The sequence below is a fragment of the Sceloporus occidentalis genome, unplaced genomic scaffold (genome assembly GCF_023333645.1).
Source record: "Sceloporus occidentalis isolate IW3139 unplaced genomic scaffold, rSceOcc1.0.p SCAF_4, whole genome shotgun sequence".
In the NCBI taxonomy this organism is placed as follows: Eukaryota; Metazoa; Chordata; class Lepidosauria; order Squamata; family Phrynosomatidae; genus Sceloporus; species Sceloporus occidentalis.
Genome location: NW_028316984.1, coordinates 39,613,793 through 39,631,787, shown reverse-complemented (window position 1 = coordinate 39,631,787; position 17,995 = coordinate 39,613,793). Strand labels below are relative to the sequence as shown.

Genomic DNA, 17,995 nt, shown 5'->3' with positions numbered 1-17,995 from the left:
ATATAATTGGTAAAGTCTTATATAACATGTTAATACCATGCATTCCTTGTCAGGGATACTTTCCTGCTAAGTATGGCTATAGCCGATAGAGAAAACAGAAGAAAAGTACCATTGTCAGCTATTACTTAATGATTCTGGGTACTCAAGGACCAGGAAGACTAGAGATAACCAGTATAGTGTAGTTGTTAAGAGTCTCATTGCAGGACTAGACTCGGGTTCAAATCCCCAAGCAACCATGAAGCTCTCTGGTTGACCTTGAGACAGCCCCTCTCTCCAATTCTAATCTACTTCATAAGATTATAAGGATAAAATGTGAAGAAGGACCTATACATGCTACCTCAATTCCTGGGGGGTGGAGGTTATATTCACAGCAATATAGAAACAGATAAAACAATCACCTTTCAGTATCTGCACAAAGGAACTGAGTGCTGGAACACACTGGGAGGCAGTGTGCTGTGTTACCAAACCGAACTACCATGAAATTATCTGGACATTCACAGGCATAGCCATTACCACCACTTTTTATTAGACATAGATGAGAGCAGCCACCATTGTTGGTCCCACAAGGATTCCTTACTGGAGAGAGAGGAAAGGGGAAGATCTAATTATTTCCCAGAAAAGAAACAGTCAAAAATGAAATTCTGGGAGGCTGTTTGCTTTTGATAGGATGCTGTTTACATATCAGATGGAAATACGCAAGCTATTCAAGATTGAAAAGTAACCGCACAAAATGCATCTTGGTCTAGTGAACAGATGCAGGTGAACAAATCCTCTTGATATATTATCTCAGAGGTAGAGGACGTGGTCAAGAAGGAAGATAAACTGTACCTTATTCATGGGTAGTAAATCAATGAGCTGCATCCAGTGCATCTAAGGAAGTAGGCTCAAGTCTGCAAAAGCTCATGCTACCAAATTCTCTCTTTCAGTTAGTCTCAAATGTGCTACAAGATCCCTCTGCATACTGATTTCCCAGACTAACACAGCTATGTCTTAGAATTCTACATCAAATGGTTAGTCCTAAATGAAGTAGCCCAATGAATTAATGGGGAACTTAAAAAGTGAACACGTGCATAACTTCCATTGACTTAATGGTTGTAATATGGGCCTAATTACCATAAGTAAATATGCGTAGGTAGCCCAAACATGTCACAATGGTTAAATGATTACTCATCAGTAAAAAACTACTGGCAGCCCAAATCCAGGGTCAAGTAATAAGTTAAGCCCAGGGTAATAATGTACACAGTATAGATGGAAGAACAGGAATTCATAAAGATGTAATAAACAGCCAGCTAGCAGCTTTTTCTTATTGCCTTCTGTAAGCCTGCTGGATCAAAATAGACAAGCAACAGCTGGGTGTAGTTAAAACACCTACCCCTTTAGAAGAGCAACAGGACACAGGGAGGCAATTAATTACTGGTCAACACCTACCAAACACACTGGTGAAAATTAAGAATCCACCAGCATACTTGTGGCATGGAGTTGGATGTTGCTTCCTCTACGTGCAGGGTGGAAATGCTGTGGCTTCTCTTAATTTACCTGGGAAAGAAAGAGCAGTCTTCTACTCCAGCATAAGGCTGTTCCTTCTTTCTGTGTGAGGGCAGCCAGAACGCATCTGGGCACTTTTGACTTTAACAAATCAGTGGCTGAAAGGATGGAGCAGCAACAATGAGCCCCCTCCTCTGACTGCTACTGGGACACCTGGAGAGAGAAGCATTGTGGAGACAAGTACAAGGATACATCCTCCTGCAATATCCCAAAATATGTACAAGAGTTACACTACTGCATCTCATCAAGAGGATTCTAGTCATTGTATATATCTCCATGAAAATGCTTCTCTAAGGCGCTTTACAGACCGCCCAAAAGGGCGGTCTGCTGGCGTCCATGTTTGCTGCGTGAGGGAACTGTAGCAGACAAACCGCGCGATTCCCCCGCGCAGCAAGAACCCGCAAAAAGCGAGTTTTCTTGCAGCGCCATTGTGATGTCACAAGGCGCCAATGGCGCCCTTGCGGCGTCACAAGGGCGCCGAGACGTGCAGACGCTAGGCGTCCGTCACGTCAAAATGGCGGCGTCCATCTGAATAGGGCGCCGCCATTTTGACGTCCTCGTTACATGTGAGGGGCAAGGCACATCAGGAAGTGCCACCCCTTCCACGTAACGGCGGCGCCCAATAGGGCCCGTCTGGAACGTGCCTAAAACTCATCCCATGGAAGCAAAATGTTTAAATAAGGAAATGGACCTGTGCAAGATGGCTATGTCCTCTCAGCTTCTACTTCTACACTAACCTACAACCAGAATTCACACTTTAAACATCAGTCTAAAAAGAATAATCAGGCATGAACAGCAGACAGAATGAATCTCTTACCAATTGGTTGCCTGTATGGGTGATAGACATGAATATCAAAAGGTCTGTGGGTGGTGTTTACTAGAACGGTCCTGCCTGATCCATTGTACTTATTTCCCTTTTCAACTGTTCTTGTGTTCCAGTCAGTCCAGTAGATTGTGTCCTCAAAAACTGTAATTGCAAAGGGATGAGGTAATGTCCCGTCATACACAGTGTGACGGTGCTGGCCATCTAAATCTGAGTACCTGCAGAAAAAAAGAAAAATAGGTGGCACAGAGGAAAAAAATGGCAACTGCATCTGAAGCTTTTGTCTATTACTTCAGAAAGAGTGAAAAATAAAAGTAACCAAAATAATAATAATAATAACTGTCTTATTGTGTATTGGTAACTGGCAACAGCTCTGAGGGTATTAGCCAAGAAAAAATAATGTTACTTAACCTCTTTATGTTTTCAGCCTTCATTCTCTATTCTTTGCCTAAATCTGAGATCAGGGGGGAAATTGCAGTTTGACCCCAAGGAAAGCTGTAGACAAAAGTATGCTACTGCTCTAGTTCAATGGACAAACAAAATATATAGCGGTATATAAATAAAACAAATTATTATTATTAATTATATACTGTATGTTATCTTTTCCACTTTTAATAAATTACCAGTTGTGGTAGCTTTTTGACCTGTAGATTAGAGCCAACCAATTACATATCCCTTTAATTGTCAAAGAAATAATCACTGCCATCCTGCTAAAATACAGACCATTCGTATCAATTTAGATGTTAATATAGCTCTCTAGGGTCACTCCTAAAATCCAGCTGATGTCATCATAAATTATCAACTATTTTTCCTATTTCAATTATGTCAGTTTAGTACATTAATTATTACCTTACCACAGTACTAGACAAACAAATTACCTAGACTACAAGGAAGGGGTATCAAGACTATCTTTAGAAGACATACTGAAAGTCAGCAAATATCTCAGAGTAAATAGGGTGAGTCCCAGTTCTGGGAAAACAGCGGGACACAAATCATCATCATCATCATCATCATCAGGATGTGCCTTCATCCATACGTTGCTGAGCTATATCTCTTAACATACCTAACTAGTTCAGCCAATGGCGAGAAATGCTGAAAGGCCACAAAATCCTCACCACTGTGCTAGAAGTATTTCGAATACAGTCAGCCCTCCATATTTGGAGGTGTGTGTGTGTTAGGAGCACAAGACCCCCGTGAATGCGGAAAAACTGCAAATAACCTTCCCCCCCATGAGGAAGCCAGTTAAAGGGCTGGGCAGGTGGAGCAAGAGGAGCAGGCATGCACGCTCCTCTCCTTCTCCTGCCCTCCCATCCCTTTAACTGGCTCCCCACCCCATTCCTCATAGGATAGCTGTCTTCCCCAGGCAGCTATCCCACTGGGAAAGGTGCAGGGAAGATTGATCCTCCTCCCCCTTTTCCTGTTGGGATAGCTGCCTGGGGATGGCAGCTACTCCACTGGGAAAGAGGCAGGGGGATCTATTCCCCTTTGCCCTTTCCTGTTGGGGTGACTGCCTTGGGAAGGTAGCTATTCCTACCAAGAAAGGGGCAGGGTTGGCACGTGAACCCTTCCCAGCTTCTCCCTCCTGGGCTTTTTCCTCTCAAGGGGAAAAGCTTGGGAGGAAGAAGAAGAAGGACAAGTGCACATGCATGCAACCTTGACCTCGCAAATAATCAAAACTGCGAGTGTCAAAGCTGTGAATGTGGAGGGCTGAGAGTACGGTTAGCCCTTCGGATCCACAGATTCTTTATCTATGTATTCAAGTGTCCATGGGTTGAAAATAAAAAAAAATTACATAAATGCCTAAAAGCAAGCCTTGATTTTGACATTTTATATAATAATAATAATAATAATAATAATAATAATAATAATTTTTATTTATATACCGCTTTTCCAAATTAGATCAAAGCAGTGTACAACAGGAAGTACAATACAAAGTCAAAATAAAACATAACAGGCCTCTCTCCCCCTCAAGATGGTGGTCGAAAGGAGGGCTCTTAGTCTTTCAGGCCAGGCCTCTCTCCCCCTCAAGATGGTGGTCGGAAGGAGGGCTTTTTCTTCTTTCAGGCAGGCAGTTGGAGCTTGCCTGCCTCTCTCCCCCCGAGATGGTGGCTGAAGGGAGGGCTTTTCTTCTTACAGAAGGGACACCATTTTACTATGCTATTATATTTAATGGGACTTAAACATCCATGAATTTTGGTATTCACAGGGAGTCCTGGAACCAAATCTCAGAGGATACTAAGGGCCCACTGTACTTTCACAAGATTTAACAGACAGATTGAATATAGAATCTTTATCATTTATCTCAGAAAATGAGCTTAATATGCCTAGTAGAAAAAAATGTGTTTTTATATGTTAATTGCTACTCCTTCAACAATACGTCTGAAAAAAGAGCATATATAAAGTATTTGTTCTAAGCAACGAACCATGCCTTCCTCCTTTTATATATACAGTCAGCCCTCCACATCCATGGATTCTTTATTCACAGATTCACCCATCCACATCTTGAAAATATTTACAAACAACTATTAATTCCAAAAAAGAAACCTTGATTTTGCAATTTTATATAAGGGACACCACTTCACTATGCTATTGTATTTAATGGGACCTGAACATTCACAGATTTTGTTATCCATGAGGGGGCCCTGGAACCAAATGTCAGCAGATGCCAAAGGTCCACTGTACAATGATATAATATAATCAGGGTTATATGATGCAGGAGGCCACTAACTCAAGTAGTAGGCCCAAATAGGCTAATACTGATAGAATCTGCTACTCAGCCCGTTCCTAGGTTCCTGTCTCATCTACAATCATAATCTGTGGGCTCCTGAAAACTCTTCCAACCAAACTCCTAGTTTGTGGTGGGGGAGTGAAGAAGGAGACCAAACTGGCCAAACTGCAGCTCCCCTAGGCCTGGCCTAACAGATGGGCATAACTGCTCTGCTCCCTTTTCTTCTCTGCTTATGTTGAACCAGTTGGCAAGAGATAGAAGAGTAAACTTCAGGATACATGGCTGGAACCTCACAGATGTGGGACCCAGATGTCCTACCAACATCCTGCTCCTTTCCAAGGGCATGCCCCTGGGTACAAAGACACACAAAAAAGATTCGTACACTGTTGCACCAGTGTAACACCCATAACCATCAGGAACACAACTGTTTTAATGTCCTATTGTTGTTTATAGAGGAGAAATGTCTCCCAGTGACACATCCCCAGGGTTTTGGAGAAGGACTTATGGAGATCAAGGACTGGCACATGTCCTAGGAATTCAGACACTGCTTTTTTTTTTAAGCTTTTTCACCATCAACTCTGTAAATATCTTTTGCACACAATTCACATTATGAACCACATGTAGACCTTGGAAAAGTTACTTTTTAAATTATTTCTCTCAGAATCCAGCATCCACGTAGCTGAAGAAATTCTAGGAGTTGCAGACCAAAAAAGTAACTTTCCCAAGCTTTGATACTAAGCCCATCAATAAATACCTTTATTTATAAATTTTAAACATCTCAAGTTCTTATATGCTGTTTGTGCTCTATACTTTGTTTTTAATTAATCTGATTTGAATTGAATTAATTTAACTTCATTTCATTAGTAGAAATTGTTATTTAGCACATAATACAAAATGTTAATACTATACACTTGTCCCTCCACATTCACTGGGGTTAGGGGCATTGGACCCCCATGAATGTGGAAAAACAGCAAATAACAAAAACACTACATTTTTACCTGACAGAATATCTCTCTGGGAATCTCTAGGTCCTCTAGTGCAATTCAGTGCTCAACATCTGTCAGACACTGACCACAGAATTGCACTGGAGGAGCTACAAATGCTGAGAGGAGTACTTTCTCTAGGAATCTCTAGATCTTTCAGTGCTACTTTGGGTTAAAATTGACCACAGAATTGCGCTGGAGGACCTAGAAATTCCTTCAGATAATATATTAATAAAATCCATGAATAATCAAATCCGCAAATATCAAAGCTGCAATTGTGGAGGAACTAGTGTATTTGTCTACAGATGACTTCAGTGCCTATAACAAAAGCCTAAATTTAGGCAAGAAGAACATGCAGAAAGGAAAATGATAAGAACATTCCAAGATACATTATGCATACTTGTTGTATGCCTTCAAGTCATTTTGAATTTATAACAACTCTAAGGCAACCATGTCAATGTGTTTTGTTGACAAAATTTGTTCAGAGGATGTTTGTCACTACTTTCCTCTGAACCTGGGAGTGTGTGACTGGCCCAAGGTGTTTGCTGTAACAGTGGGTTTCCATGGCTGTATGCAGAACCCTAATCTCTTGGAGTCCCAGTTCAATCTCAGATCACTATGCCATGCTGGGTCTCATGCATACTTGCTACTATTTTAGTAGACATAATATTTTTAAAAGAAAAAAGCCGACTAGGAAAATACTTATGAAAAAAGCCGACATCTTTATGCTATGTGCACTTAAACATAATTATATCTCCCAAGTGGTTAGGCATCATTTTTAGTGATCAGTAACAAATACGTTTAGCCATTATATCAATGCTACAAAACAAATGTATAATCTTGTGTTTGCTATAAGATTGATTTCAAATTGCAGCAGGCTAGTTTGGTAACCCCAAAATTTGGTATGAAGAGTTACCCAGTTGCTTTTTTCTTCTCTATGTACGTACTCAATGTAGTTCAGATGGGCATCTGCCCAGTAGAGCTTGTCATTGGTGTAATCTATGGTGAGTCCATTAGGCCACTCTAATTTGGCAGATATAATCACTGTCTTGTTCTTGCCATCCATTCCCACACGTCCAATATAGGCTCGCTCTGCCCAATCAGTCCAGTAGACCTGTCTGTTTTAGTAAATACAACATAAATTCATTTAGAATATCTCTAATACAAAAGTGGACACACAAGAAAATTGGGTGAGTCTGGGAAGTTTGGGGCTTTAAAAATCAGCCAGTGCGTGATTTATGACATCTTCAGATAAGAAATTCAGTCCCATACAATGTATCTCCACAATATTTCAATGTCATGAACGTCCTTTGATTTATCATTCTATGTACATTCATTGAATAAGACATTAAATGCCCAAGGCACTGGTTAAGATTTGGGTATAAATTACATTGGGATTATACACAAAGAAAAGGTCATAGTGGAAGGAAGTTTTTTTTTAAAATTAAAACCATTTATTTATTTGGTTGGTTGTTTATTGCCAGTGGAAACTTTTAAGGTAGGAAGACTGTTGACATATCACTCTACCACTTTATGGTATGTCGCTTTGGTATAAAAAGTTATTTTGGCTTCTTCAGTTGCAAGATGCTGATGCCAATGACAATTAACTTTATTTATATGTCATATTTTCCCTAAAACATGGACTCAGTGCAGTTGTCCCTCAAGACATCCATTAAAGGATACATATTGCCAATGCAAGGAACAGGTGAAGATAATAATTAAAAAGCAGTGTTGTTCACTAGTGATTATTGGTTTTCCTACAGCATGAATTTCGATAGCTTCAAGATCCCTACTATAAATTACACATGAATACTTGAACTCTGCCCTCAGCAAAGTCAGGGATAATAACTGAGGGGGGCAAACCCCACTTTCTGGGGCAATGGGCACATGAAATTATTATGGATACTGGCTTATTCCAAACTGAAAGACATAATCCATAAACGACACTAGTGACCTCCCAAGACCACTACATCATTATCTGTTTCACTAATAGCTCACCTTCCTCTCTTCCCTCCACATTCTTTTCCCAAACTTTATTGTCTCTCTTCCATCTTCTGTCAGTTTGGGACTTTGTTCCATTTTTTAGTGCACTGTTAAAACAATATTAATGTATAGCAGCACAAGCATCATCATTCATGACTGTGCTCGTTTTACAAACGTTTTGCTAATTTTAAAATAAAGCCTTCATTGGCCATTATGCTGACAAATGGTGAAATAAGTTCATGGTTTCTGATTAACAGAAAGATAACATACAACAGTTGCTTCAGAAGAAAATAATTATTGAAGCCTTACCCATATTTGGGATGAACAACGACAGCTCTAGGGTACTGGAAACAGAAAGTATTGTTGGGATCCAAACACCGATCAATTAATTTTTTCCGGAATCGGCCATCAAGCTCAGAGACATAGAGGCAGTCCTTAGAGTCATCTACCCAGTATAGTTTTCTGAAATATTTCAGAAGGTGAATGTTACATCAGCTCATTCTTGATGTATCTATTTTTGGTATCAGTGGCTATTTTATTTTATTTCACTGCGCTAAAATACAAAAGGATTCAAAACAACGGTAAAATGCAGCCAAATAAAACTGGAGATTACAATGTGATATCCTAAAGCAAGAGTGGGCAAAAGGTAGATCAGAGATCTACTGAAGGGCTTTGGTAATTTGCAGTAGATTAGCAAGAATTCCCATCTTTCATTTCATCATTAGCTGCCACAATGGAACTCTTCCTATTTAGGCTGCTAAAATTAAAAAAAGCTGGGGGCTAATCAGGAGTGGACTTCTATGGCGTGAAACAGATGGGCAAAGAGCGCTGCCTTCAGGCCAAGCTGGGAGTGTGACATGCAGATGATGCACATCCTTGGATTAGATGGAAGTCGCATCAAGGCTGGTTAATGTGACCCAAAGCTGTCTGCAAAAAGAGTGGGGAAAACCTGATCCTTGCTGGCAGTCTGGTCCTGCACCAATCAGGCGTTGATCAGGGCTGTAGCAGCCAGAGGCTGCTCCAAGCTGTCTATTTGACCCCTATGTGATTGCACTATGAGTTCAATTCAGTTCTGGTAGTGAAAAATCTGAGCTCAAGATGAACTCAAAAGTGTACTTTTATTTAATTCTAAATGTACAGTGGAACCTTCATATTAGCGGGCTGGCAATCTGCAAATTTGACTGCCTGCAGATCACCATGCCCCATATTATTCAATGGCGGCACATGCACATGGACACACTGATGCATCCATGCACACATTGCCATCATTGAATACTATGGGATGCCACTATCCATGTTTTCTGCCACTTGTGGGTGGGTGGGGGGCGGTGCTGAACTGAAACCCCATGGATAGGAAGTGTCTACTGTACACTCTTTTCACCGGGTTCTGATCTGTGGATCTTGAGAGATCTAGTAAAAAGACAAACAACCCCAAAGAAGATTGGATAAGATTGAATTCTGCTAACTATTCTCTTGCAGTATTTACCACAAGTTAATTAGTTGGCAGTATTTATCCTCATGTAACATTACAGTAGCATTTTTGTAGTTAAAAAAGAAGTCAGCCATGAAATTCATGTGTTTTTTGTTTTTGTTTTTGTTTTTTTAAAGAGTTGGCATTATCTGTAGTGTAGTGGTTCTCAAGCTTGGATCCTCCCAACATTTTGGATTTCATCTCCCAGACCTCCTGAGCATTGGCTGTACCAGTCATGGCATCTAGGAATGAAGTCCCAAACATCTGGAGGACCACAGGTTGAAAACCACTACTTTCGTAGACTAGCAAAGTATTATTTTAAAAGGCGAGTTTTCTAGTTTTTCAGAATTCTTCCTCAGGCTGAGTACTGCAAAACTTTGGTTGGATGGAAAGGTACAAATATAGTGCATGTGAACCTCTCTGAATGCCATACAAACACACAAAAAAGTGCATTGCTTACACTATTACTTTCAATTGCTCATTAAGTTTTGGAGAATGTAAACTGAACAACTAATTCACAATAATGACCAGATCACACACAGAAACACTTAAAATGGTTTTAAAATAAAGAGACTTACCTGCCAACCCAGTCAACTGCAATTCCTTCCCCATTAGGCACACCATCATTGATTATTATTTCCTTGTTTGTCCCATTGAAGAACATTCTTTCAATGACTTTCCTGCCCACATCAATCCAGTATAGCCTTTTTTCCACTCTGTCAAAGTCCAGCGCAACAACATTTCTGAGGCCTTGCAAAATGAGAGAGTAAGACTGTCCATCTGTAGTGAGATTTCTCAGATAGTAACGATTACTAAAAATCAGGTAGGGTGAGATGTTACTATTTTGCCGGCAGCTTTTCCCATCTGGCTCCCGGATGTAGCCTGGTGCACACTTACAGATATAGGAGCCAACAGTATTCTCACAAATCTGACTACACACTGATGGGGTTTCATTGCATTCATTAATATCATCACAAGACCTTTTATTGGACATGAGTCTGTAGCCAGGATGACATGAACAGTAGAAACTAGTCTGAGTGTCTGTGCAGACATGGTCACAGCCGCTGATTGAAGAGTCATTGCATTCATTAATTCCTAGTACAAAAATGAAACAGACAAAAAATGAGTCAATGACCAGATACAGACTGGCGGAAAGCGGCAGTCTCAGGCCAATTTTAGGGCTCGGGAGTACATAGCGACTGCATGTTCCCGAGGACTACCATGAGGCGGCACCACCATCATGACACAGCCCTGTCCACATGGGGGCTGCCATGACGACGCATGCGTGGCACAGTGTCTAAACGTCACTCTGCCACACATCCTTACTTATCAGACCTTCTCACCTTCCCACCAGGGCCCTCCGTTCTGGTAGTCAAGGTCTGCTGTCTCAGCCCCTGATTTCCTCTGCCCCATCCCGGATTCGCCCCTTTTCACTTGCTGCCCCTCACGCCTGGAACCTTCTTCCCCCACGAGCAAGAGCCATCACTTCTTTAACCAGCTTCAAAACGGAGGTGAAAACCATCCTGTTCAGGGAAGCCTTCCCAGGCATTGCATAATTGTCGCTTACTATTTGATGTTCTTTTGGTGCCTGTTTATCAAACATTTCCTGTATTGCTATGTACTGTATATGTATTATCCTACTTGAGAGTATGTATTTTCCCTGGAAGAAGATTAACCATCCATTATGAAGCCAAGCCCTCCCTCCAGTCCATCTGCCTTGGTCAAGGCCTTGGAGGTAGAGAGGAACTGCTGGACCTCTTACCCTTTCCCTCCACCACTCCCTTCTCCTTCTGTGTCATGTCTTTTTAGATTGTAAGCCCGAGGGCAGGGAACCGTCTAACTAAAAAGATTGTATGTACAGTGCTGTGTAAATTTACAGCGCTTCATAAATAAAGGTTAATAATAATAATAATAATAATAATAATAATAATACATCATTGCTGTCGCCATTGGTGCATTCATGGTACTCACCACGGAGATTAAAAAGAACCCATTTTCAGCGGGTTCTTTTTAGTCCTGATGGAAGCAGCGCTGTTTGCTTGGCACAGCCTCCATCAAGAGTAAAAACAGGCCTTTCGGGGTGGTCTGTCGAGCCCCATAGTTACTTGATTGTATGAGGAAATCAAGCAGCTATAAGGGCACTAATTTCTACTTGTGCATTTAATGTCCACAATTTCTATTTTTACTTTATTCATATGTATGTGTGTCTGTCTGTCTGTCTGTCTGTCTGTCCCTTATTGTAAGGGACGTTCCTTATTTGAGAGTCAGAAAGCTTGTCCCTTATAGGACTATTATTTCCCCCTTAATATAAGGGATGCCCCTATTTTAAGGTTGGAAAGTTTTTCCTTTTGTACTGAGTGAACGAGCTGCCAAAAATCCTGGATTTTGGGATGTAGGCCCTTCAAAAGATTGATTGACTGGACAGATATGTGCAATTTATGAAAGAAGAAAATGTTAATTTTGCAGAAAAACAGATGGCTAGGTTAAATGAAATCAATGCTTTCATTTGGTAGGACACAAACGTGTTCACACAACTTCATGACTGGGATCTCTGAATGTCATGAATTTTTTTCCCTTCTTGCTTTGAAAACATGGCATCACTAGTGCGTTTATACACATATATACATATATGTGATGTTTCTTCCAAGGAGCTATAGTAACACACTCCAAAATTATTCTCATGATATCTTTATGTATCTGGGCTGCAGAGGATTGACACAAATGTTGAACACATCAGCTTGCTATTTTTATCAGCATTCACAGATCAATAGGATACGGAGTTGACCCAAGATGTGCTACTGTTTGAGGTGAAAGGTGAGATGATGTCCCCCCCCCCCCTCCCAATTCAATGCTGAGAAGCAAACTGGACTGGCCACTGAATTTTATTTTAGCACTGATAATGGAACTGTGTCCTTCACTACATGGAAGGGTAGAAAGTTTAAAAACTGCAGGACAGGCTGTATGGCATATACACAGCTCTGAGTTTCCATAGTAAAGAACAGACAGAAGGTGGATGCTAAGTGGCTGAGAAGGCTTCCACTGATCTTTTCTAAAACAAAAAACAAAACAAGCTTCGTTTATATACCGCTTCATACCGCCTAAGCAGTGTCCAAGTGGTTTACAACTGTAAGCTAATTTGCCCCCAACAATCTGGGTACTCATTTTAGTGACCTCGGAAGGATGCAAGCCTGAGTCGAGCTTGAGCCCTTTTGCTGGTCTTGAACTCGCAACCTTATGGTTTTGAGCGAGTGGCTGCAGTACAGTTGTTTAACCACTGCGCCACCAGGGCTCCTAACATGCAATGTTACATTATTATTATTATATTATTTTATGTTGTTATTATTATTAATGTTAGCCGTCCCTAGTCCAGTCAATCAGTCTTTGGGAATGATTTGACCAATTCATCAAAATGGCTGTTAACTAAGCAGCATTTCCTAATTTTACATTCAAAGATGAACCCCTATAACCCCCAGCTATTGGCTATGCTGGTTGAAAGTAGTAGAAGTTGTGATCTGACTTCTGAGAATTCATGACTGGGAAGTGCCAGGTAATAAAACTTGTCTAGATTTCAAGTTAAATCCAAGGATTCAAAATATTTTAAAAAAATAAGTTTAGTTAACAAGGTTGTAGGCATACCACATCCTTTCTCATCACTATTATCCAGGCAATCATCTAGCCGATTACAAAGTTTGGCCATCTCAATGCAGTTCCCATTGTCACACTTAAAGTGATGAGGAGAACAGGTTGCTTCTGGTGTAACACAGAGGTGCTCCAGCTCATCTGATTCATCACCACAGTCATTGTCTCCATCACAGATATAGGCCTTTGAGATGCAACGGCCGTTTTGACAGGTAAACTGGTGCTGTGGGCATGGCTGATAGATGCAACCTCTCTCATCACTGCTGTCACCACAATCATTGCGTCGGTCACATCTGGAAAAAAAACCCATAACTAGAACAATACCAAAGAGACAGCACTGCCACGTGCAAAGTTATATAAGCCTGTATTTATTGGGGAAAATGCAGATCACAACCATTCTTGTTCAAATAAAGTGACAATATATTGAAGAAAGCTGACCCACACTGAACATTCTCTTTTTAAAAGGGACTGTGTGCAAAGCATAAGGTTTTACTGACACTGGTATTATCTGAAGCAGAAGTAGAGGTGTCTGCAGCAGATCTGGAGGTCAATCTCTTTCCTCTCCAGCCCTCCAGGAACAAAGAAAGTCCCCTCAAAGCAAAAAGGTGGAAGAGGTAAATTCACATCTGGATTTGAAACATGAGTTGCTACTCTTGGAGGCTTCTAGCAGTTCAAGACATACTTTCTAGGCCAAAAGGTGATCCAGAAAGTTTGGAGGAATTAGGACTGTAAACACAGTTAGGCGAGAGGCATAAACGGCTGCACATGGGAATTCCAAGTAAGAAAATGTTAGCAATATACTTTGGTGGGACTGGACAGGGAAATCCAACAGGACAGACAAGCAGAACAGCTGAGTCTCCTGAGGCTCTTGATAAGTTCCAACCTACAAAAAAAAACCTTTTATACAACCTCCCTCCACCTTTTCGTTCAATCTTCCTATTCACCCACTCCCCATCTTTGCAACATTCAAAAACCTTCCTCATTGCTAACCTTCCCCCCCCACCCAGCGTGAAGATCTTTTGCTAGCAATCTTTCATTGATCTGGGAGGGAAGGTAAGAAAGAAAGAAAGAAAGAAAGAAAGAAAGAAAGAAAGAAATTTTGACAAGTGTGACCCTGATGAAAGGACAATGGTGCTGAATTCTAGTATCCTACCTGGGAGCTAGATCAATCCAACGAGTACAGAGAAATTGGAACTTGAACCTAGACTGTGGTCTTTTATTATGTTTGCTGAGATTTACTGGCCCTCTCAACTTGGCTATATAATTTCTATGGTATGGTGGGCAACTCACAACCCTTGGTAATTCCCAATGAAGCATGTGAAGCCAGGAACCCCTTACACGCCCCTCACTGCATGGGATGTTTGGGGGTGGGGGCAGGGAGACTAGCAGTAGCAGTTGATGTCACACACACATTCACTGTGATTCCAATCTACCAAGATCAGTGTTTTCCCTTATCAATAATATCAGAGGCGAACTTTCATCTCAGTGCAGACTGCTGTTGGGTAGGACAGGCTTTAACCTTCCACCCTCAAGACAACTGTACCCATGGTTCTCAGTGCATGGGGGGAGTTTAAATCTCACCATCCCCTAGATACTGAAATGTGGTTGGATACATGTGTACGTGCATACATGTATATATATGGGCATGTGCAACTGTTTACCTGCCTGCTGGCACTGCATAGGCCCTTGAGGTCTAAAAGGTTGCCCACTCCTGTTCTGGAGGCCATGGTTTTTTTGCAGAACAACATAAACAAACCTGTAAGTGTTACGGATGCACAGTCCATTGCTGCAGGTGAATTCATTATCCATGCATGATCTTCTTGTGCAGTTTTGATGTTCATCATAAGCATCACTGCAGTCAGCATCGCCATCACAGACCCAAGCCCTAGGGATACACCTTCTCAGTGGGGGTGAATTGTTCACACATGTGAACTCAGAGGCTGAGCAGCTGCGATTGGCTGTAAGGAAGCACACATTTCTAGCAGTTATCTTGAATATATCCATTAATTGTGTTATTTAAATTAAGTCTACAATCCCTGCCTTCAATCTCTTCTAAGCCACTTAGGAGGAGCTGTTTTTGCACTGCAGGGAAGAACTCGCCCCACTGCATAACACTAACATTAAAATAATACCAAAACAGTGATACTTCAAATGTCTTAAAAGTACTTACCACAACTGTGTCTTTGGTCTTCATCGCTCATATCACCACAGTCATTGTCACCATCACAGATCCAGGAAGCTGGGATACATCTACCATCATCACACCTGAACTGGTCACTTGAACAGCTCCGGACAGGAGGAACTGACAAGAAAAAGAAGTTTGTTCCATTTGAAAACTATTCAACATGTGTACCATTTTCAGTTGTTGTTGTTGTTATTAACTTAAGTATAATTAATTTTAAAAACAATTACTTACCATCAAAATTCTATACGCTCAAAGATAAAGATTCTACCTTTACAGATCCTATTAAATAATCTTACTAAAATTGCTAATAACCATAGACACAGATTATAACATAGGTGGATTTCTTATTGCTTAAAAATTCATAAATACAGTAGTTCCCAAAATTTCAGAAAGTCTTTAATTGGCTTATCTTTTAGTACACATTAATTTGACCCTTTGGGCTAAATCAGTAACCATAACTATCCATTCTTCCATTGTCAGTGTTTCAGTCTATTTCCAAGTTTGAGCAAATATTTTTGTTGCTATTATCATACATCAAAGAAGTAGCCCATATATACTATCCAGGTCTTTATCCATAATACCGGACAAAAATATTTCTGGTAACATTACAAAATCTAGATTTAATTTTTTTTGGATTAACATATAAATCTTGGAACAGTAACTTTTCACATTCTTAAAAGTGTGCCACATATTTAAAAAGGAGCCCTCTTTATCTTGCCATTCCCAACCCATAGTTTTTTTGTGGGTTTTTCGGGCTACGTGGCCAAGTTCTAGAAGAGTTTATTCCTGACGTTTCACCTCCTAATCCTCAACAGTTGCCCAGCCCTATACTGTGGCCTCCATTTAGGAGCCCTGACCAATTCTTTTTTTATATAGTTTTATTTATAACAGTTTTATAAAAGCAAAATATAACATATATTGTTGTTTATAACTGTTTTGTTATTGACTATACACATCTCTTAGTTCTTATCCTTGCTATTTTAGTCCTTCCACTGAGATTTTGGCTCAAGCTAATATTAACTTAAGTCCATGTTATTTTGTCATCTTATCAAAAATGTTCTTTACCCTCTGAAGCGAATAAAAAGTGGTTTTGCCTTTCTTCTGCAGAAATTCTACAAAGCAAGTTTCCTTCAACCATTATCAGTTGTCTTCTGCATATTAGCCTCAATAATGCCACTGTCATTAGCTTTATCAAAATTACGAATTAAATGAAAAATAATCTGTCTATAATTTTCTAAGTCTGTTACTATCTGAGAGAATTTCTTCCATTCTGAAGCTGATGTCTGCACTGTGCAGTTGCCCATTTCAATAATAGGCACTATATGATTATACCTTTCCATGTCTTCTTCCAGTGTTCAACAACAGATAACCACTCTTGTTCCACTGTCTCTAATAGGTTGTTATTTAAGCTACATGTAAATTTAGTGAATCCTGAACAATTCAACACTACACAACAGTAATACTGTATATACCTATGTATATATCTAGAACATTTTAGTAAAAAATTTGACATACACCCCAACCCACAAAATGGGTCAACTTATCCATGGGTCAATGGATGTACAATCGTGCCTTAGCTCTCATCAAAAAAGGAACCATCTCCTTTCTCTCAGTAGAGTGGCAAAAGTTGAGATTATAGTTTGTCCTGGAAGAACCTAAACGAGGGACTGCTCATCTCCATCCTCCCTGCCTCAGTGCTGCTTCCAGGCTTTTTGAATGCCTGGGTGGTAAAAGGTGGTGGTGGCTCTTTGGCATTTCCCCTCAAAGGAGTGCCAAGAGAAGAGACTTGGGCATTTTTTCTTAGCTCTGCCCACTCCTGGTTGCCTCCCACTCACATTGCACATCCACCATTTATTTAGTTCCCTCCTCATCCATCCAGCTCTAAGGTTGAGCACAAACAGTTATGAACACCAGAATTCTGTAAATTCATTGGCATTGTTTTCCTTTGCTTCATCTTCTACATCATTTACAGGCCCCTAGGCCATAATTTTGGCCCCAGAACCTGAGCTTGACTTATACATGAAGTCAATTTACACATGAGTATATAGGATAAATTAATACATGCACATATATAAGGAGAGCCCTTGAATACCATTTAATTGCCTTGAATCCCATTTTAGGGGAAATGTGGGATAATAATAGAGTAAATAAATAAATATACTCAACAGGATAGAAACAATGCCAATCCCATCTGTCAATCTGATTGGCATGAAAAAAGTCCTAACCAAAAGGACAACCAGTATAAGCCTGCTCAAACCTGAAAGCCCAGGGCAGTGGGTCATGCTGCCCACCTGGGTAAAATGAGGCTAGGCCACATGGGGTAAACTGGTGGATTTAGTTGCTCTCTCTCTCTCATATCTCTAATCTGGCACAAGAGGGATAATCCATGTGATTGTACTTTATTCCTCAGCACCAAAATATTTATGTCACACCCTATATTGTAAAATCTCCATCTCTCTCTCTCTCTGAATATGCACTACATTTCATGAGATGTGACTTTTAGGGTGAGGGAGTAAGTAAGAGAAAAAGCAGAAGGTTGCCCAAGTCACATTTTATGAGAAGCAATTAGAACTCCAGATATTATTATGGCAAGATTATCAACCACTGAGATTTTCCTTTTATTTCTCTCTAGGTGGAA

General features: G+C 40.4%; 1 protein-coding gene across 1 annotated transcript in view; it reads right to left on the bottom strand.

The window, feature by feature from the left end:
- The window catches only part of LRP2 (LDL receptor related protein 2), a 203,180-nt gene that overhangs the window by 51,013 nt on the left and 134,172 nt on the right, over positions 1–17,995 (bottom strand). Inside the window, exons 48-55 of the mRNA XM_089523031.1 lie at positions 15,343–15,474; positions 14,929–15,130; positions 13,170–13,465; positions 10,112–10,628; positions 8,372–8,524; positions 7,027–7,197; positions 2,363–2,586; positions 399–576 (exon numbers count right to left, since the gene is read on the bottom strand). Coding sequence (XP_089379157.1) covers positions 399–576; positions 2,363–2,586; positions 7,027–7,197; positions 8,372–8,524; positions 10,112–10,628; positions 13,170–13,465; positions 14,929–15,130; positions 15,343–15,474 — 1,873 coding nt within the window. The remainder of the gene's footprint in view (positions 1–398; positions 577–2,362; positions 2,587–7,026; positions 7,198–8,371; positions 8,525–10,111; positions 10,629–13,169; positions 13,466–14,928; positions 15,131–15,342; positions 15,475–17,995) is intronic.